Source organism: Neophocaena asiaeorientalis, unplaced genomic scaffold (assembly GCF_003031525.2).
Source record: "Neophocaena asiaeorientalis asiaeorientalis breed wild unplaced genomic scaffold, Neophocaena_asiaeorientalis_V1.1 scaffold19, whole genome shotgun sequence".
In the NCBI taxonomy this organism is placed as follows: Eukaryota; Metazoa; Chordata; class Mammalia; order Artiodactyla; family Phocoenidae; genus Neophocaena; species Neophocaena asiaeorientalis.
This window is the reverse complement of record NW_020173388.1, coordinates 7,860,986-7,880,558: the sequence shown is the minus strand read 5'-3', so window position 1 is coordinate 7,880,558 and position 19,573 is coordinate 7,860,986. Positions and strand designations below refer to the sequence as shown.

General features: G+C 35.6%; 1 protein-coding gene across 7 annotated transcripts in view; it reads right to left on the bottom strand.

Annotated features, from left to right (window-relative positions):
- The window catches only part of FRYL (FRY like transcription coactivator), a 244,266-nt gene that overhangs the window by 65,513 nt on the left and 159,180 nt on the right, over positions 1-19,573 (bottom strand). For all 7 annotated transcript variants that reach the window (XM_024746667.1, XM_024746666.1, XM_024746671.1 and 4 more), the window contains 12 exons: positions 19,242-19,328; positions 17,258-17,526; positions 14,234-14,429; positions 13,442-13,566; positions 11,748-11,805; positions 9,330-9,421; positions 6,897-7,069; positions 5,192-5,352; positions 4,533-4,643; positions 3,555-3,709; positions 3,143-3,242; positions 1,861-2,029 (listed from right to left, as the gene is read on the bottom strand). In XM_024746667.1, the coding sequence (XP_024602435.1) occupies positions 1,861-2,029; positions 3,143-3,242; positions 3,555-3,709; positions 4,533-4,643; positions 5,192-5,352; positions 6,897-7,069; positions 9,330-9,421; positions 11,748-11,805; positions 13,442-13,566; positions 14,234-14,429; positions 17,258-17,526; positions 19,242-19,328 (1,696 nt within the window). The remainder of the gene's footprint in view (positions 1-1,860; positions 2,030-3,142; positions 3,243-3,554; positions 3,710-4,532; positions 4,644-5,191; positions 5,353-6,896; positions 7,070-9,329; positions 9,422-11,747; positions 11,806-13,441; positions 13,567-14,233; positions 14,430-17,257; positions 17,527-19,241; positions 19,329-19,573) is intronic.

Sequence of the window (19,573 nt, the reverse complement as noted above, 5' to 3'; positions counted from 1 at the left end):
TATGATGTGCTTATTGCTTTAACATTCATCTCATTTAATGCTCATGACAAACCTGTGTGGTGGACAGTCCAAGTAACTTGCCCAAGGTCAATGATCCAGTGGCAGAGGATTCAAATACAAGGTTGATTCCAAAGCCTGTGAGTTTTTATATGCTATTTAATTTCCATAAATCACTTCAAGTACAAACCTTCTTTCTCCTCAAGTCCCGTTTTGCCCACTAGGTCTTATACCTATGTACTCATCAGAAGGAATAAATATGGAAGCGTAGTGATTTGGAACTTGGCTCTGGAATCACACACACCTGGGCTTGAATCCCAGCTCTGCCACATACCTACAGGTTGACCTAGGGCCAACCTGTCAACCTCTGATCCTCAATTGATTATTCTGTAAGAAGGTAACAAAAGCAGCTGCATCATGGAGTTATTGTGCAAATTCAACATAGTACCAGTGAACTGCTCAGTCCAGTGCCTTGCACATATTTACGCTCAATTCTAACTTTTTACAAGAAGCCCTTCTGTTAACGGGTCAATGTTATTGCCATGAGTATGAAATATTAGACCTGGAGCTCTGAAAGTAGCTGAATGAAGAGATCCTGGCCGGGGGGTTGTAAGTGCATAGAGCAGCCGGGGCCATGGCAACACCCACTGCCATCCTGACCAATTTCATGAACTCTGAGACCCAGAGGACTCCTCTGTTTTCTGTGCTGGAGCCTCCAGAAGAAGCCCAGCAGCAGCAAAATTAGTGTTGACAGTGGTTACTACTTTGCGTTGATGACCATCCATGTCCATCTTGAAAGGGCTATCAGGACTGTGGGAGCTGGGAAAAAGGAAGGGGCTTTGATTGCTGCCATTTATCAGTGCAAACCAAACACGTGAGCTGCTTTAAAATCTGAATGTTAGGAGAACTGAAGTTGTTTTTTCCCCACTCAGGTCAGTTAGGGATGGGAATCAAACTATCTCCACCACTAAAATAGGTACTGTGGAAAGATGTGCGAAGAAGGCCAAGGCTTCTATGCCTTGAGCCCAAATGAAGGAAAGGATCCACTTAAGAACCCTGTTATTCCCTGCACGCCAATTTTGGTGCATTTCTAGTACTTGGATTAGAACAAGATCTTGCTGCAGATGAAGAGCAGAAAAACTAGCTGAGTGTCTTTTGTAAATATTATAATTAAAACTTTTCAGTTAAAGGATAAAGCACTATGGGGGCATCTGCAATAGTGTGCTCACTGGCCAGAGGTTAAGCTGGATGAACCCCCAAATTATCTTAAATCTAAATCCTGGGAGGCCCAGATATACAGGACATCTTGCCTGACACAGCCCTGATGTTTTCAAAACTCCTGCCAAGAATATCTGTTGGCCCACAAGGAAAGGAAACTGGACCAGAATGCAATGTGGGTTCCTAGCAATAGCTTTGCTTAAGGCAGTGCAGGACCTTTCCCTAAGATTAGAGCTTTTACTTATAGAAAGAAACTTGTATCTCTATCCCTGTCTATTTTTATTATTAAAGACAGACCAATACACAAGATAAACTGCATACCAGAAGATTCAGGAAGTTCTATGTCTACTAAAGAAATACTTTTCAATTGCCTGTGAAGCCCCCTTCTACCTTTTTTTTTTTAAAGCTGGGTTGAGGTGGAGAATGGAGGCCAAAGTTAGAATCCCTGCAGAGATTTTTAATAAGCAATCTCAATATCATGGTAGATAAGTGTTAAGAGTTCATACGGAAGAAAAAAAATTATCTTATATAAAGACATGTTTGGTTTTGATTCAACCTCAAATTTCATATATTTAAATTTCCTAAAAGTAGTTTTTCTCAAAATGGTTGCTAAAGAAAAACTATTAACCAGTTCAATGATCATACCTGAGAATATGGCGAGAGTTAGCTCAGGATATGCCCTTGCTAATTCTTCGGACAACTGATAATATGAAACAGAATACAGATGCGGCAGAGGAGACAGCTGGCTGAGTACTCCATCTGTTCTCTGAACCTCCAATTTGTGAGCATAGCGAAACATCTTCGGTTCCAGGATCTACAAGAATGCACACTCCATTAATTTAAGCTTTTATGGGTCCTCTAAATTACAGCTATAATGAAAAATATAAAATCTTCTCCCAAGAAATATTCCAGTTTAAAAGTTATATATGTTGTAAAGTTTTTCAGGTGCTCATTTCTAATTCCAAGAAATGTTTGCAAAAGATCTGTAACTCTTTACAAGCCTTTACATTCCCTTTGTTGAATGCCAGTAGCATAGTTTGAAAATAACTTCAGCGACTTAATATACAATTACTTAAAGAAGATTTACCACTTTTCCAATTCAAAACTATGACTGCATAAAAACATGTATACTTGAAAAAAAATTCTTCAAACCTATCTTATTTAATAACAGATTAAATATGGAATGTAAGCTAAAAATTCTTTTGACATTACACTATACAAAGAGCTACACTACTCAACTTTCTTCTTAATTAATAAAAACATTAGGGTATAATTCCTAAGATGGTCCCTACCAGCCTCAATACCACTTCAAACCCTTTGGAAAAATGTGCATCTCCTTGAATCCCATTCTTAACCCTTGGTTAAGAGTGAAGAACCACACCCCATTATCAATGGATATAATCATATATCCACACTTGATAAGTTAACTTTCTAGGTTATTTTCCTCAGTCTAGTAAAGAAATATTATAAAAGGTTATCATAAAAGAGCTAATTACTTTTCACTTGATTTTCAAAAACAAATTTGATTCGCATTATTCTTATCTGATGAACAGAAATAGTTAAATGCACACATAGGCCTTAACCACTCAGTTTTTATAAGTACACACACACAGACACAGACACAGACACACACACACACACACACACACAGAGGCACACACAGGTGAGCAGAAGGGGGGCTGCGGGAAGGGGAAGAGTATCGTACATAATCCCCTACAGGACATTTCTGAGTAGTTTGCATGACTTATAGACTTAAATGACCCATATTATTTTACTCTTCTATTTCTAATGGTAATCAGGAATTAACACCATACCCCACTATTAAAAATAAAGCTGAATGTTAGCATACTTTCAAGGCAAGAACAGATTATTATGCTTCATTAAATCCCAAGCAAAAATGTATTTTAATTAATGTTTGTTTACAAACCTGTAAAAGTTGCATAGCAACTTCATAGATACTTCGAGAAGAATCAGCGGCTTTAAACAGTATCAGATTGAGGAGCATCACCGTGTCACACTGATAATCCCTAGGGACAAACTGTACGTGTTAGGTAAAATAACGTTTAGAGGCTTTCACACCAGTTAATAAACATGATATAAAGGGAAGGCTACAGGCATGCAGCTGCTAAGCCTATGAGATGACTGCGTGTTTTTGTTTTTGTTTTTAAGGCAATTAGGTACAACAGATGCATGGGGATCATTATCCGTATTTGGTTAAATTTTGTTAGCACTTAAGGAAAGAAAGTACTGGTTCATTATTATTTCTGAGTTCAAAAGGACAGGTTTTCTTTTTTAGGGAAAGCTAAATAAAATATGAAAGACAGTAGTATCTAGAGTACCTGTTCTGGAATACATTAGCTATGGCTTTAAAGCAGCCAGCTGCCACTCTCTTGGAACCAGTGTAACAGCGATCCACAGCCCAGTACATCAGGTTGCTCTGATCCGGGTTCAGCTCCAGCAGTAATGTAACTGCTTCACAGCCCAACTGATGAACCTAAGTAAAGGTCACAAAATTGCCCAGAACAGAGAAAGGGATATATTATTCGTCTACTCCTCTATATTTTAATTAAAATAATATAGTGCATATATTCACTGTATTGAATCACGAAAATCAAGCCTCCTTTTGTTCAACTCTTTCTCATTTTATTCAGCCAGCAGAAAAACCAACGTGGAAGAATTATGCTTGGTCTCCTGCTTTTTATATAAGACTCTTAGAAGTACAATTCTCTTCTCCAGCAGAGCCCCGGAGGTGGTTGATGAATATGAACAGTGATTAAGTGCTTTCAGGAAAGTGATTTATTAACCTCTCCAGTTATTTTTATCAAGCTTTATTCTTGTTTTTGATAACCCAGTAGAAAAATTATTCTGAGGGGAAAAAATGTTAAGTCCTATTTTAAACTGTGAAGTCTGTGTGTGTGCAGAATGAGAGTAAGGAAGTCAAGAAAGAATGATTAATTGGAGAGTGGTCAAAAAAAATTCAACTAAACATAGCAAACAACGTATTTTTCCATGGAGCTCAATGTATTCCACAATTAATATTCTTTTATTGACTCAGAACTCTATTGTGATATATATACACACACTACTGTATTAATTCTATAATATAAAAGGGAAATTAAAATTATTCAAATGAGTACTAAATAAGAATTACAAATCTCGTAGTTTATGGTATCCTATTTAATTTTACATAATATTTTTTTTTGCCTGTAATTCTAACCTAGCTTATGTTAAAAAGATATGTTCAGTGGGCCATACGATAACTCTAAATACTGCAATGACAATTGATTGTAGAACTTTAAGGGAACTGTCATAAGTACCTTTTTGTCCAGAGAGTCCAAAATGTTATCCAACCATTTGTACAAATATCCATCTGATGAAAGTCCTACATTATCTGCAACAGGGCCACAACATAGTACAGCAGACATAGCCTTCAAACAATAATATTAGAATTACATTTAAAACATTTAAGGGTTAAATGTTGGTTGCTTAATGAGAAGAGGCAGGATATTTTACTCATGCTTATGTAGCCACAATATCGTTAATTTTTTTCTTTATAAAGAAAAGCAAAATAGTAACTTTTGAAATGAAGAAATTTACTATGAGTAGTATGAAAATATCGTGATACCAGATAAGACATGGAGTTTGAACAGTATTTGAGGAGAAGAGGGAAAAAAAAAAAAAAAGACCAAGAGTAAGTACTTAAGTAGGAAAAAAATAGTTATTCCTTTGAGGCAATCCTCAGTTCTTTAAGAGAATGGCTCCCAATTTTGGTAGATTCTGGAACTTTTTTGCATTGTATTTTGTACATTTAAATAAACCTACAGTATAAATGTTTGAATACAGCAGGCAAATGTATATTCTCTCAGGTACTCTGAAGAAATCCCTATCCGTTTTATAACACCAGGCACTGAGAGACAAAAAAATTTAACTCCACTCTTAACATAAGAAAAAAGAAATCAGATTTCTAGGTAAATACCTTTAGTGCACAGTACTGATGTCTGTTAATTTGCATATTTCTATCACTGTATCTGTCCAAGGGCGTAAACATGATGCTAAAAGGACCTGCCCAGTGACTGAACAGCATAAACAGACTGTGACGAAGGCTCTGTTGAGGAAAAATACTTCTTCTCTGGTGTACTGTAAATAAAAAATAGGTAGAAAACATTATTTCCATTTCTTTTTTCCTTAATACGCATGTCAACTTCGTTACTGAATATATATTATAAAAAAAGAAAGCAAAAGCTTTCATTTTAACCTACCGCGAACCTCCAGAGTAACTGAAATTATTTATATATATGCAAATAACAGGAACAAAGTTGCAGTGCATGTCATCATGTAGTGCAGTGTTATGTGAGATGCAGCGTTATATGAAATACGGCATCTTGGCAAGCAGAATTTCACGGCAGTCACAATGCTGCCTGAAGGCTGGCACAGAGCTGAGAGTCGGGACCCTGGCTTCTCCCTGGGCTGTTGCTGGCTACACGGTAACCTTGCCGAAACATTAACACAACATACTTCTGGATCTTGGTTCATTGGTAAGAGAGGGCTTTGGACCATATAAGCTCTTTTCAGCTATAAAAGGATCATTACATGGAATATTGATATACATAACTGACAACAGGGGAGCTGATCTACTTGTAGTAAAGTGTGAGGCCTGGAGTCCAAACCCATTCTGCTGCCCTTTGCTGCTGGTTTAGATGATTTCCAAGGATTCTTTCCACTTTAAAAATCTATTCTACAAGTTCTCTGCATCAGTTCTTGTTGAAGAAACTCAATAGTACCGTAATGAACCAATGTGGAAGTTGCAGACAAGTGTTGAGTAATGGACTAAATTACATCTTTACATCAGTGAGCCGAATTCAGATCAGAAAATTTAGAGGAAAAAAAGGCTCTCTTCCTCTATATAGCATCATTTGCCCCTAAAGTTCAAAATAGGTTTTCTGCACTTGAAATTAATGTATCTAAAGAAGTGCTTACAGGACCCTCCTATAAAATACAACCATTGCCTTTCTTTAAAAGTCAACTATTTGCATATACTTCTTTTTTTTTTGCATATACTTTTTAAGGTAACAAAGTAACTTTAATTCTTTCATAGAAAGAAAAAGAAACATTTGTATTTACATTTTATATCAAAAGCTATAACCACATTTTTACACTTGTAAAGTATTTATGGCTTTTTAAAATGCAATTGCATATAGTAATCTTCCTGCTGTCTCAACCAGTACCTGGCACGTAGTATGTGTTCAATAATAGGCACACATCTGTTAAAGGAATCATGAGTCACACTGTATCCTTATTATACTCTACTTCTGTGCCTATACCCTTCTCCCATTAGTCAAATGTATCTTGTTAATTCTATTCTCAAATACCACTTGGAGCATTATGCTCTTCGCTCATTGTATCTGGAACAAGTTTGTCCAAAGAGTTTATTCTACTGATTTCTTCAAATTTTTGTTAGTGTCTTGACTGTCGTTGAAAACCTGTGTTGGGTTGCTTTTTGATTTCTAGTCATTGATACTAATTCAAAGGTAAAACAAATTCTTGCTATCTGTGTTACCCTGACATATTTTTCATATGTTCACAAGTTGCTTGTCAACATCGATTACAAAAGCTCAGGGGGAGAAAATAACACGATGGTCTCTTAATATTCATTAATAGTTCGAGGAGCTAAAAAATCGTACCTGGAACATTCTGAATGATATTCGCCACTAAGGCACTAAAATGGCATCGTATATCCTTCAGTGTGTCAGAGTCTTTTTCATTTTCTGCTTCCAGGAGTTGTCTAGTTAAATCTACATATTCCAATAAAGTGTTGTTGAGGAAATGTGTTTCACTATCAAGGCCACCGCTTGCACTGAAAATATTAAAGGAAATACATGGTAAAGAAAATGTGATTTTAAATTATAATTTAAGTCAAAATAAATTCCTAATAATCAAAATAAGAATAATATATATTAAAATTTGCATAGCCGTAGCACTGTGCAACTTATAAAAAAAATTGAATGAACAAGATTTTGGCTTGCTGAAATATAAAAATACGTGGTGCTTCATAATCAAGGAACTGCCAATGTAATTTATTCAATTCCATATCCAACTTCAATCACCTATTGTGAGTGCTAAATGTTATTTTCTCTCCATCAAAATATATTGCTTTTTAAAATAAAGAAATAAGCAGACACATGGATGGGGTAGGGAGGATCAGTTTAGAAGGTGGAGAGAGGAAAGACTAATTCTATATGTTTGCATAGTTGCCCCACATATTCATATTATACCTTTAGCATAATCAATCAAATGTCCATTAGGTACTTATTCTCAGCAAGATTCTAGCATAGGTATTACCGGGGATACAAAAATTTAAGAGAATTCAAGTAAGAGAGCTGGTTTTCAAATCTTCTCTTTAGACTTTGGCAGTTGCCCCAAGAATCTCTACAGTAAGATTCTCTTTGAGGCCAAGGTCCTGGGCCTGAAGCCTACTGACTGCAGGGGGATCGTTTGGTTAGAGTCACAAGTCCTGGATTCCAGTCTTATTCCATCAGTTATTAAGCATGTGACCAGTAGCTACTTCAGAGCATTTTAGTAATTTGCTTAACTTCTCCTTGTTATAATTGAAAAATACCTCTAAAATGTATGACTTTAAATATGCTTTTCATAGCTGCGAATAGTTTTTTATAAATATCCTACAGCCATGAAAATAAGAGAAAGAAGCAACAATGGTACTAGAGCATATTAAAAATATCAGTCTACAACAATAAAAATATGTTGAATATATTCACTCAGAAATTTTTTCCTTTATTCCTTAAACGAATGTTTTTTAAACTCTGGGTCATGACTTCTTAGTGGCTGGGAAACCAATTTAGTAGACTATAACCTGGCCCAGAATAAACTCTGAGTACCTACTATGAATCAGGCACATAGGATCGATTGGGTGAACAAATTAAAGATCCCTGCTGTCTTGCCATTCAGAATTCATCTTTTTTTCCTTAAGCAAAAAAATAAAAAGTCCATAATAGTCCATAACGGGTAACTTTATATTGATTTCTCTTGGGGGGGAAAAAAAAAGACAAATCCAAAAACAAAACATGCAACTGTGTTACTAACATTACATTAAAAGCAATCAAGGAAAAAAGGATTCAGATGTGTATTAGGTTAATTTTTTGCATCAAGTTCAGTGTCAAATTCACTTTGGCTAACTTCCACTGTTTTATTTTTGTGGAGGACAAAAAAAAAAGTGATGTTTCTCTTTTCTTATTTTCATTTGTTTTCCATGTACTATCATAGTAAATCAATGGCTTAAATTCTCTTTGATTAAAGCTATATTTTGAAAGCAGTCGTCAAAAGCATTCGATGCTAAATATGAAAGGTGTTAGGCACACTGAGAAAAAATGATCAGGACAAATGGTAAAGTAACAATAAATACAACACTTGTTTGATTATTACTACTTTTTTCTTCAGGATCTTTTTTCAGTTATCCTTTTTGGAAATGGTCAGATTCCTTTTTTTTCCCTCCTTCAATGGTCAGGCAACACCATTTACCTTCCTAAGGAAATAGTTATTTCTCAACATAAAGCTGATGGAATTTTCCTCGAGGGGATGGTCTTAGTGTCAACAATAAGCTCAGGTTTTATGTTTTTTATTTGAAAAGGGTGGAAACAAGAATTATGGCTTTGGATTTCATACTTTTTCTCAGCACAATAGATTAATAGTTGATTGAAATAAATTTGCAAACCTTAAAATGTTTAGGCTTTAAACATATGATTTTTACAACTCCAGAAGAAATAGATCTTAAGAACAAGGTAAGACATAGTTAGATCGGACACCAAAAGAAAAAAAAAAAAAGGCTACTGTCCACTTGCCTAGATTACTAGATCCTCCAAAATATTAAAATCATAAGAACATTACACCCAATTTTTGCCTGAAGCAGTATGTACCAGTGGTAGAACTTCAATACATTTTTTAGCCATGGGTTAATGTACCAGATGCATCTTTGGTAAATAATGTTTATAGTGGTACAGATTTTTTGTTGTTGCAAAGGTGCTTTTCTGTATTTCCTCAGAGAAAAAATATTACAGTCCCTAGTTTTAAAAAAGTTTTAAAAATCAAAATCCAATACTGACCTGTGACTAATGACACCGGCATCTGCCAGCAGTTCAAATATTCGTACCAGTTGTACTCGTAAAATATCTCGACGCCTGCGTCGTTTCATGTTCTATTCCAAAGATAACAAAGATGTTAATTAAAAATCCTTCAAGGAAGTTGACAGAAAAGTTGCTGGTGTAACTTGGAAAGAATAATGTGAATGTCTTAGAGCTTGGGGGCTCATTATTTTGCTTGTGCAAGGTAGATTTGGGGCACTGTGGTGGCTATTGCATCAAAAAGGTATGCGTGGATAGTCTGAAATTAACGAGCCAAATAAAATCAAATGACATTTTACACAGTAGTAACACTTATGAGGTGAGAAAATAAAATTCTACACTTTACAGTTACTTTTAGGTCAGATTTGCTAATCTGACAACTTTAGAGGAACTGAAACAGTTTAGTAAACTGTTCCCTTTGGATGGTAAAGAATCCCTAAGATACTCCCAAATAATATGACAGAAGGGCAGGGAATATATCACACAGGGGACTGAGAAACCCCACAGATTTTGCTCATGCCATGGTTTTTCACTTAACAATTCTGACACACAAAAATACAAACAAAAACAAATTTCTTTGATAATCATGGCACGAATTAATATGTTTGTCTTACTAGGGCCAAAGTACTAACACCTAGGGTAATAGCTGTAACATCTTAACTTGATTCTGCTTCTAGCAGAAACTCATATAATGGTAAGATATAATCATCTCCTATAGCACTTTCTTCTATAGCTCGTTATGTCATTTATGATATAATTTTCATAATACAGAGCAATTAAAAATTAGTCATTCACTTTCATGTCCACAATCCAGTTTTCTGCCTTCCAAAAGCAGGCCAATTTGTGGATAACCAATTCATTAAATTTACTGTTTCTTTTAGCTGTTATGAAGTTTGCTGCAATTCATATTGAATGAAATGGTTTTTTAACCATCTTTGACGATTTTTGCAAAGTTTTAGTCAACCTGTTTTCACTTTGTGTCCATAGAAAGATTGTGAATCTAATGCTCTCAAAATATATCATACATTCAAGGCACATCACTGTGCACATCTATTCACCTGCTAAGATGACTTTTTGCCCTGAAATTTGTAAGTACAAATATTGCTACTTAATTTTATTTCCAATTCCACTTCGCTCTAATAAATCATTTTGCACTGTAACCAACACGATCAATCTGAAACAAAAATTAATCAATTACAAAATGGAGATACTATCACTACTCCACAGGGCTGAATTACAAACGAGGAGTAAAGAATTACAGATGCTGTTTTAAGGTCCCTATAAAAAGTAGCTATTGTCACCATCTCCCTCTCCTGCTAAAATTCCTCAGAGGATCTCCAACATTAATAGCAGTGACTCTCATTCAATGTTCTACATCAGATTCATATAAGGTGCTGTAAAAAATAGATTTCTGAGTTCTGTTCCAGGGATTCTCATTGAATAGGCCCAGGAATCTATAATCTTTAGCAAGCTCTCCCAGCGAATTCTCAGATTCCACTGCCATATGGGGCACTGCCACTGGTCTACTGGATAAAGCTGAAACCAAGAGCCTTTCATAAGATAGTTCCTTTTTTGCTTTCCAGCCTAACATTCAGTCACTTTCCCCATGACATAATTACAAAGAAAAATCTGCAATGTCCAAAATTTTTAAATAAAGTTTGCAAATGCCGTTCCTCTACCTAGAATGTCTTTCCCTTGCTTGTCCACTGGGGACTATGCTTCAAAAATTCACCTCAAATGTCATGCTTCACCTATAAAGCATTCTCTTACACCACGGGCAGAATCAGAGGCTTTCTCCTCTGTAGCTCATGTAACCCTTTATCTATGACTTTATTTGAGTGCAGAATAATTGTTATAATTATGGATTACATATCATCTGTCCCAAAAGACATGTGGCTTCTGAAAGTTGCTCTGAACCTCATGTGTAGATTTGGGGATCTAGACCTGGGCTTGGCAAAACACAGTCCTCAGGCCAGATCTGACCCACTGCTGCCAGTAACTATAAACAGAGTTTTATTGGACTACAGAGCAACACCCACTTGTTTAGTTGTCTAGGCAGCAAAACTGAGTAGCTGCAACAGAGACAGGATGGCCTGCAAAGATGGAAATACTATCTGGTCGTTTACAGAGAAGGTTAGCGGGCTCCAATCCAGACTCTGACCATCCTAACTTCAGGTAGAGCAATTATATATCTGTATTACAGAATGGGTTTCTGAGTAGGACCTCCTGTTGGGGCGGGGGAAAGAGTTCTACACATTTTTAAAATGTTGAAAACTGCACTAGACTTATTTACTTATTTACTTCTGAACTTCTAACTTTTGTTATATTGTATAGAATAGAGAAGCCAGTTTTAAGCGTTTGCCAAATAAATATTTAATGCTAGAAAACTACACAGCTTACCTCTGGCCTTCGTTCAAGTGCTTCTTTAATTATGGGATGTAATTCCTCTATTAGTTCCCTAGAAGAAAAATGATGTTCATTCATTTAATTAATAGCTAAATATATAATCTGACATGTAGAAATATGTAAATATTAATATAATGATGTAAACTAACAAGTGTTAACCCTGATCCTACTGTTTTAAACACAATTTTTATTGTATTTTTGTTTGTTTGCTTTGGTTTGGTTTTGGCCACACCGCGCAGCTTGTGGGATCTTAGCTCCCCGATCCGGGATCAAACCCAGGCCCTAAGCAGTGAAAGCGTGGAGTCCTAACCACTGGACCCCCAGGGAATTCCCTGTTTTGTTTTGTTTTGATTGGGAAATAACATGCACTCTGTAGGACATTTGGAAAACAGAAAAAATGGTATAGGCCACCTATTCTAATTTGTAGAGATAAATACAATCTGTTCAATCATTTTCAACCCACATACATTTTACATAGTTGAAACTCCAACATATATAAAATAGTATCCCTTTTTCTTTAATTAACACTAGCAATAACCACTTTCACATGCCATTAATTAATTCATAATGCTCTAGTACTGATAATTTTCCTAACCATTTTCAGTTATTACTGTTTCATTAAATTTTATCTAACTTTTTAAATAAATACTGTCCAGTGAACATCTTTGTACACTAATCTTTGATTTCATTTCTGATTATCTCTGTAGGATTAATCCTTACAAAGGAGATTAATGGGTCAAAGGGTATGAACTTCATGAAAATAATCTTTTTGTTGTTTTGCTTATATTCTGATTTTAAATTGCAAATGTACTCGTTGTAGAAAATTGGGAAAAAACAAAAAAATAAGAAGAAAATAAAATCCATCCACGATTTCATCATGTATAGAAACTGCTGCAGACATTTAAAGTATCTGCCTCAGAATTGTTTCTATTTATGGGGATTTGTTTTTTAAGAAATTGAGATCATTTTTGTATCTCACTTTTTCTATTAGCACGATCGTGTGTTTACTTGTCATAAAATTATCTTCCAACACTTCATTTATAATGAATGCTATCCCACACCTACAGACATATTACAATTTATTAACCTATTCTCTGTTGTACATGTTATCTTGGAGACAAAACATCAAACATCACCCCATATCAATGGAGGACAACCTCAAAAGAATAAAGTCAGGATCCATCAGGCAACAACAAAGCAGAAACTCAGGCAAAAATGAAGAATTTGCTTTATGACTATCAAAAACACCAAGAATAATATAAAATATGTACATAAATACTTATTTTAAGAATAGTCATTCTCTTGAACAAGAAGGGGAAAAAAACCTACAGTTTTAAGCAACAGATCAAGATTATAAACTAACAGAATCAGTGTGTAAATAAATCAGGTAGGAAAATATTACAACTTTACACGGCACTTTATAATTTCTAGAACGTATTTATGTATAATATATATTTGATTTCCATAATCATTCTTTGAAGAAAATATTGTGTTATTTACTCAATCAAAATGAGGAAATAAAGGCTCAGATAAAGTAAATAACCTGTTAAAGGTTAAATGGCTAATTAGCTGGTAAAAGTCAGGACTGATATGCAACTATCCTGATAATAAGTACTCTACCTCACCTTCTCTCCAAGGAGCCACATTTGCTATTTTAGGGCATAGAGAAAACATGCAAAGATAATTACCTAAAAGCTCCTGGGTTGGTCCTGCCAAGACCTAGAACAAGGGATTCTGTGATTTCCATGCTCTCAGAGCGCATCATTGGAACTATGTGCTTAAACAAAGATGAAGGGGATGGGATGCCAATAATCTGGAAAAAAAATATTATATTTATCGCAGCCACTAATGATAGTACATCCAACTAAATAATTTGACATTTCAACAGTATTTGGTCAAGGACAATGGATAGGTGACATTTTAGAATGAAAGTCGTTTCAAAATTCACTTGTGGTGTACATAATCTAAAAGAGTTAAACGATTTATCCAATGGCTCGCTACAAGTTCGTTAATGGAAGTGGGGTTTCCAGGTCTCTTAATTCCTTACAGACACTCATCATCATATAATAGGCTGTTTATCCATCAGCCTATTTCTCTCGATCTGTAAAAATGAGTAAAAAAATTACTTCTAAAAGAGTCATCAGTGTTAAAGTTAGACACCCAGGTGTTAAGTTTTGTCAATTTCCTCCAACTACCGGATAATATTTTGTGTCATATCATGAAGACTACGTCACTATTCTTATCAAGTTATTTGTACCCCTACACAATCCAGGGAAATTCTAAAAGAAAAACTTTACGCATTATTGATTCCAACTAAGAACCCATAAAAATAGTAATAGGATTTCTTGAACTATTTTCAGTATTAGTCCAAGTAACTAATGCACTTTTCAACCAAGTTATTTTATTGTCCTGAAAAAGAAATTTTAAAACATTATTTTTATGCTTCCATTTGGATTCGGTGGCAGGTGCAGAAAACTTACTTTAGAATCAATGCTGTAGCCACTATCAGGGGTGGACGCCAGCGTCTCAGGAGGAGAGCACCTCACGGAACCCGCAGATGTTGAAGATGCCGTGGAAGTCGCCGCACTGCAGCAAAGAAGCAGGTAGTTTCTCCACAGGCCCATGTAGGAGTCACTGCTCGTGGTAGTATTTACTTTCTTAGCATTGATGGGGCTACTGAAAAAAAGAAGAAGAAAAACAGGAAGACATAAATAATACATGTTTTGAAAAGTTTTTGTTTTTAAACTAAAGCTAAATTTCTATCAATTTAGGGGAGATGGTTAGCATACAGTTTTTATTACTACCACTGAATCCTGGTGGAATAAGATATAATGAATAAAATATTAGATTGAAAAACAAAACACATTATAGGATCATTTTAACCTAATCTATTATTTCTGTGAGTACAGCTAGTATTTTATCAGGTCACATTGTATAACTTGTTATACATGCTCCACGTAGGGAAAAAAAGTGAAAACAGAATGAAAATCACCTTTAATCCTATGCCAAAATAAGCACTGTTAAGTCTTCTACATATCTTCAACTCATATACATTAAAATAAAGGCATAAATACATCTCTTTCATTTAATAAAAACTGAATATTGTTTCATTTGTTTTGTACATGCTTTTTTATACTTAACATATATATTTAAACATCTTCCATGTAAATTAATATACTTCCATGACATCATTTTTGATGACCATATATCAGAGAGATTATCATGATTGATACAGCCACACTTTCACTGTCAGATATTTTAGCTAATAGTAATTTTCCCCTATTATACACAACACTATACATTTGGATATATGCTTAATTATAATAAATGTTTTGTTATTTTCTTGAGTAAATTCCTGAAAATGGAATTGCAGAGTCAAAGAATATCTACATTTCTTTTTAACATCTTTATTGGAGTATAACTGCTTTACAATGGTATGTTAGTTTCTGCTTTATAACAAAGTAAATCAGTTATACATATACTTATATCCCCATATCTCTTCCCTCTTGCATCTCCCTCCCTCCTTATCCCACCCCTCCAGGTGGTCACAAAGCACCAACCTGATCTCCCTGTGCTATGCGGCTGCTTCCCACAAGCTATCTACCTTACATCTGGTAGTGTATATATGTCCATGCCTCTCTCTCACTTTGTCTCAGCTTACCCTTCCCTAGAATATCTACATTTTTAAGGCTTCTATCAAATTTCTGTTTTGAGAGATTAGACCAATAAGATATTCTGGAACAATTCCATAAATCTTTCCAAATACCAAAAATTCTGTTGGGATTAAGGACTGAGAGCAAAACAAAGACAGGGAAAATACTAAGCTTTATTCCTCACCTTCAATAGATTTATAATCTATTGATAAATAATACGTATCGTTTCACTGATTCGTCGTTTCTCAGTATCTTAAAAATGTTCAGAGCACTGTGACAGCAGTAAAAAAAAAACAAAAACAGAAACCTGCTAAAAAAATGAAAATCACTGCCATCATTTGTGCTAGGAGAGATATATAATAGAGAAATAAAACAATGTCAGATGGCACTAAGTTTGATGAAGAAAAATAGAGCAGAAAGGGGATATAGGGAATGGTGGTAGGAGAGGCGCTTATAATTTAAAATATGGTAATTAAAGGACACTAAATAAGTTCATAAATGTTACACAAGGTGGCATGTGTCAATCTTCTTTAAAAAACCAGCATCCAATACACAATACCTGAGAATCTACATAGATATATAATTAACATGTATGTGTATATATAAACAGTAAAAACAAAAACAAAAAATATATGTGTGTGTGTATATATATATGTTTATATATATAAATGTATATATAGATACACACAAATGCAAAAGAAGAAATAATTACTCTGGGTTGGAGATATAAGAGAAGGCTTTAAAAATAAGGTGGAATTTGCGATGCGTCAGATATGGGCAGGGCATAAAGAAAACAAAAGGCATTCTAGGTTCATGTGAACAAAAACTCACGGAATAGACACTGCAGACCACATTCAGTGAACTCTGAGAGGTTTATTTTGGCTCCAACATAAAGTACATGGATAGCACTGATAGAAAGTAAGGGAGAAAGTACAGACTGGAGAAGCCAGGTTTGTGCAGTATTTTTTTTTTTTTTTTTTTTTTTTTGCGATACGCGGGCCTCTCACTGCTGTGGCCTCTCCCGTTGCGGAGCACAGGCTCCGGACGTGCAGGCTCAGCGGCCATGGCTCACGGGCCCAGCCGTTCCGCGGCATGTGGGATCCTCCTGGACCAGGGCACGAACCTGTGTCCCCTGCATCGGCAGGCACTCTCAACCACTGCGCCACCAGGGAAGCCCTGTGCAGGCTTTAATATGAGCTGAAGGTGTTAAGTTTATCCAGGTGTTGGGTTTATATGGTCAAGTTATATGACAGGAGGACTCATGCCATGCATATTGGATAAGGTGAAATCAGGAACCCAAACTCAAATAAATTCTCTTTAAAATTTAAGAGCAAGACTAACCTGCAGTTATAAAGCCTTGATCAACTCTCCATCACATCACCAGTTACTCCAACTCTTTGCCATTATCCTCAGAACTAAAACCAATGTCATTATCACGAATCCCTAACAGTGGACGGCCTTCCTTACAGTGTTGTCAGGAAAAGTAAGGTCACTGAACTCAGTTTCCCTTCACTTCTCACCCTTTATCTACAAACTTATCTATACTCGCAACCATATTCATCTTCGGATGATTTCCTCATTAATTCTTTCATTCACTGGACACAAACTACGTACCAAGCAGTGTGTTATTAAGTAAATGAACGATTACAAATTGGTGAGACCAAATTATACGAAAAGAATGAAAGGATAATGAGACTGGATCCTTTACAACTTTCATCTCCCTTCTTCACATACCAGTATGTTATGGCATGTTATTTATGGGATTTCCAATTTGTAGAACTTTTCAAATGCATACCTTATGAAGGCTGACAGTCTATACATTTTAAAACCTGCACTAGAAAAACAACTTACTTTATATCAACTTGTGGGGATAACAACTGAAGTCTTGTGTATGCAAACATCCAAGCATAGCTCACAGCTGTAGGGCAGTGTTTTGGAAGGTTTTCTTGCTTTAAAAAACTGGAGAGACTTATAATCCATGGATCTTGGCCTTGGGTCACATGTGCAAATATCCATATGTGCGATGGACTAATCACATCAAACTGGTGGCTAATAGGAGAAGAGTTCCATTCTGCTAATGTCTGTAAATCTATTGAGCTAGGGCAATACAGCAAAGTAGTCTAGGCAGATAAAAAAAACAAAACCAATTGATTATTGTATATTTCAACAACTTTCAAAGTTTTGCCATATAAATTGCTTTTAACTATAAGTGGCCTATTGTTAGTTTCTGGAACAGAGGTTCTTAAACAGGGGTAATATGAGCAGAGAATTCCTGAAACTGCATATAAGCTGTTTCGTGCACATGTGTACATGCAATTTTCTGGAGAGAGATTCCATAGTTTGTGTTAGTCTCAAAAAAGATCCATAAACCAAAAAGTTTAAGAACCACTACTTATGTAATTCATGTATGAATATGCAGCTTTCACGGGCATACTGAAGCTGCTAGAGAACTCAAAAATGAACCACTGACTTTCATGCTGATGTGCCCTATATATGCATAAGTGGAACAGACGGGGAAATGGGCTCCTCTCCAGAGGTACATATTCTCAAATATTTGCTCAATAATATTCAAAGCTCTTATACTGAAGAGATAAAGACTTACCTTAAGAGCAAATTACTTATGATTCAAACAACAACAATGACAACAAAACAACAACAAAAACCGGAGTCTTAAACTGAACAGAGGCCCAATTCACTCGATCATTCAACAGATATTCATAAAGTACCTGCTCCGAGTCAGGCACTGTTTTAGGCACTAGAGACAGCCATCCATTTCTCAATTCATGGTTAATAATCTAAAACAGAATGCTTTATTTATTTTTATTTATTTATTTATTTTTTGCGGTACGCAGGCCTCTCACTGCTGTGGCCTCTCCCGTTGCGGAGCACAGGCTCCGGACGCACAGGCTCAGCGGCCATGGCTCACGGGCCCAGCCGCTCTGCGGCACGTGGGATCTTCCCGGACCGGGGCACGAACCCGTGTCCCCTGCATCGGCAGGCGGACTCTTAACTACTGCGCCACCAGGGAAGCCCAAACAGAATGCTTTAAATTGCACATACTTATAACCATCTCTTAGGTTTATAAAATTTATTAATATCTCTCTTGGTTACATATAACTCGTGAGGTATGAGAGCCAAGTGTTATGTGGAAAGCACAGAAACCTCTTGTCCAGCTATTCCAAAACGGGAAGAAAATAATTTCAAGTGGTAAAGTGTGATGGTTATTCTTATATCAGTTTTGAAATCTTGATATATGACCTTTTCTTCCCCCAAGCCAAACTAAGAAAGTTGGCATCAGCTTTCTTATGTATGTGTTGACAAAGTGTTTTTCTGCATCTTAATGAGTCAAATTACATATGACTCGGGCATAAAATACTATATATTTACTCTATGCACTTAAATTTACGTGGCAAAGCAAACAAATACAGTTACTGAAGGTGCAGAGCGCAATATTTTGCTTCGAATTTCAACAAAAATTTTCCCCATAGCCTTTTAACCAGCATATATAGGTCAAGAATATTATATACTGTAATAAATAGCAAACAGTAGTTGACAGCAGCTTCAGACTTAAGAGAAATTTTTTAGATTGGAATGGTTGGAATTTTACAAAGATGAAATATTTTTATTTCTGTGGGAAGAGTACTGACCATAGCATAAACTAGTGCCACTTTGTGTGTGTGTATGCCACTTTTTTAAAAGTATTTTTTATTTTTAAAGCCCTTTACCATTTTCAAAAATACTTTCTAATGCATGACATTTGTAAAAGAAACTCATGTATATACGTATGTCTTAAGTTCCAACACACGATTGAATAGCACAAAATCATTAAAGTTACCTGATCGGCCCCAGTGAGATGGATGAAGCTCTCAAGAATGGATGGGCTCAGCCTGTCCATCACATCTATGGCTAATTCGTCATCACCCTATAAAAAAGATATCACATGTCTAAAAAAGTTTAGGAATGTTTCAGAAAAGCCGTCAAACCTAGGTAAACATTAAAACTCACTTTAGCCCTATTTGTTACAAATGGAATCGAGGGCAGGTGGGTGAGCTTAGACCCTGTCAAAAAGATCTTGTTATAAAGTAAATTATCCCTGTCGGTAAAAACAGAAATGGAATAAGGATGGACAAAAGGAGTTTTTAAGTACTTTCATTAGGTAGCTGGATG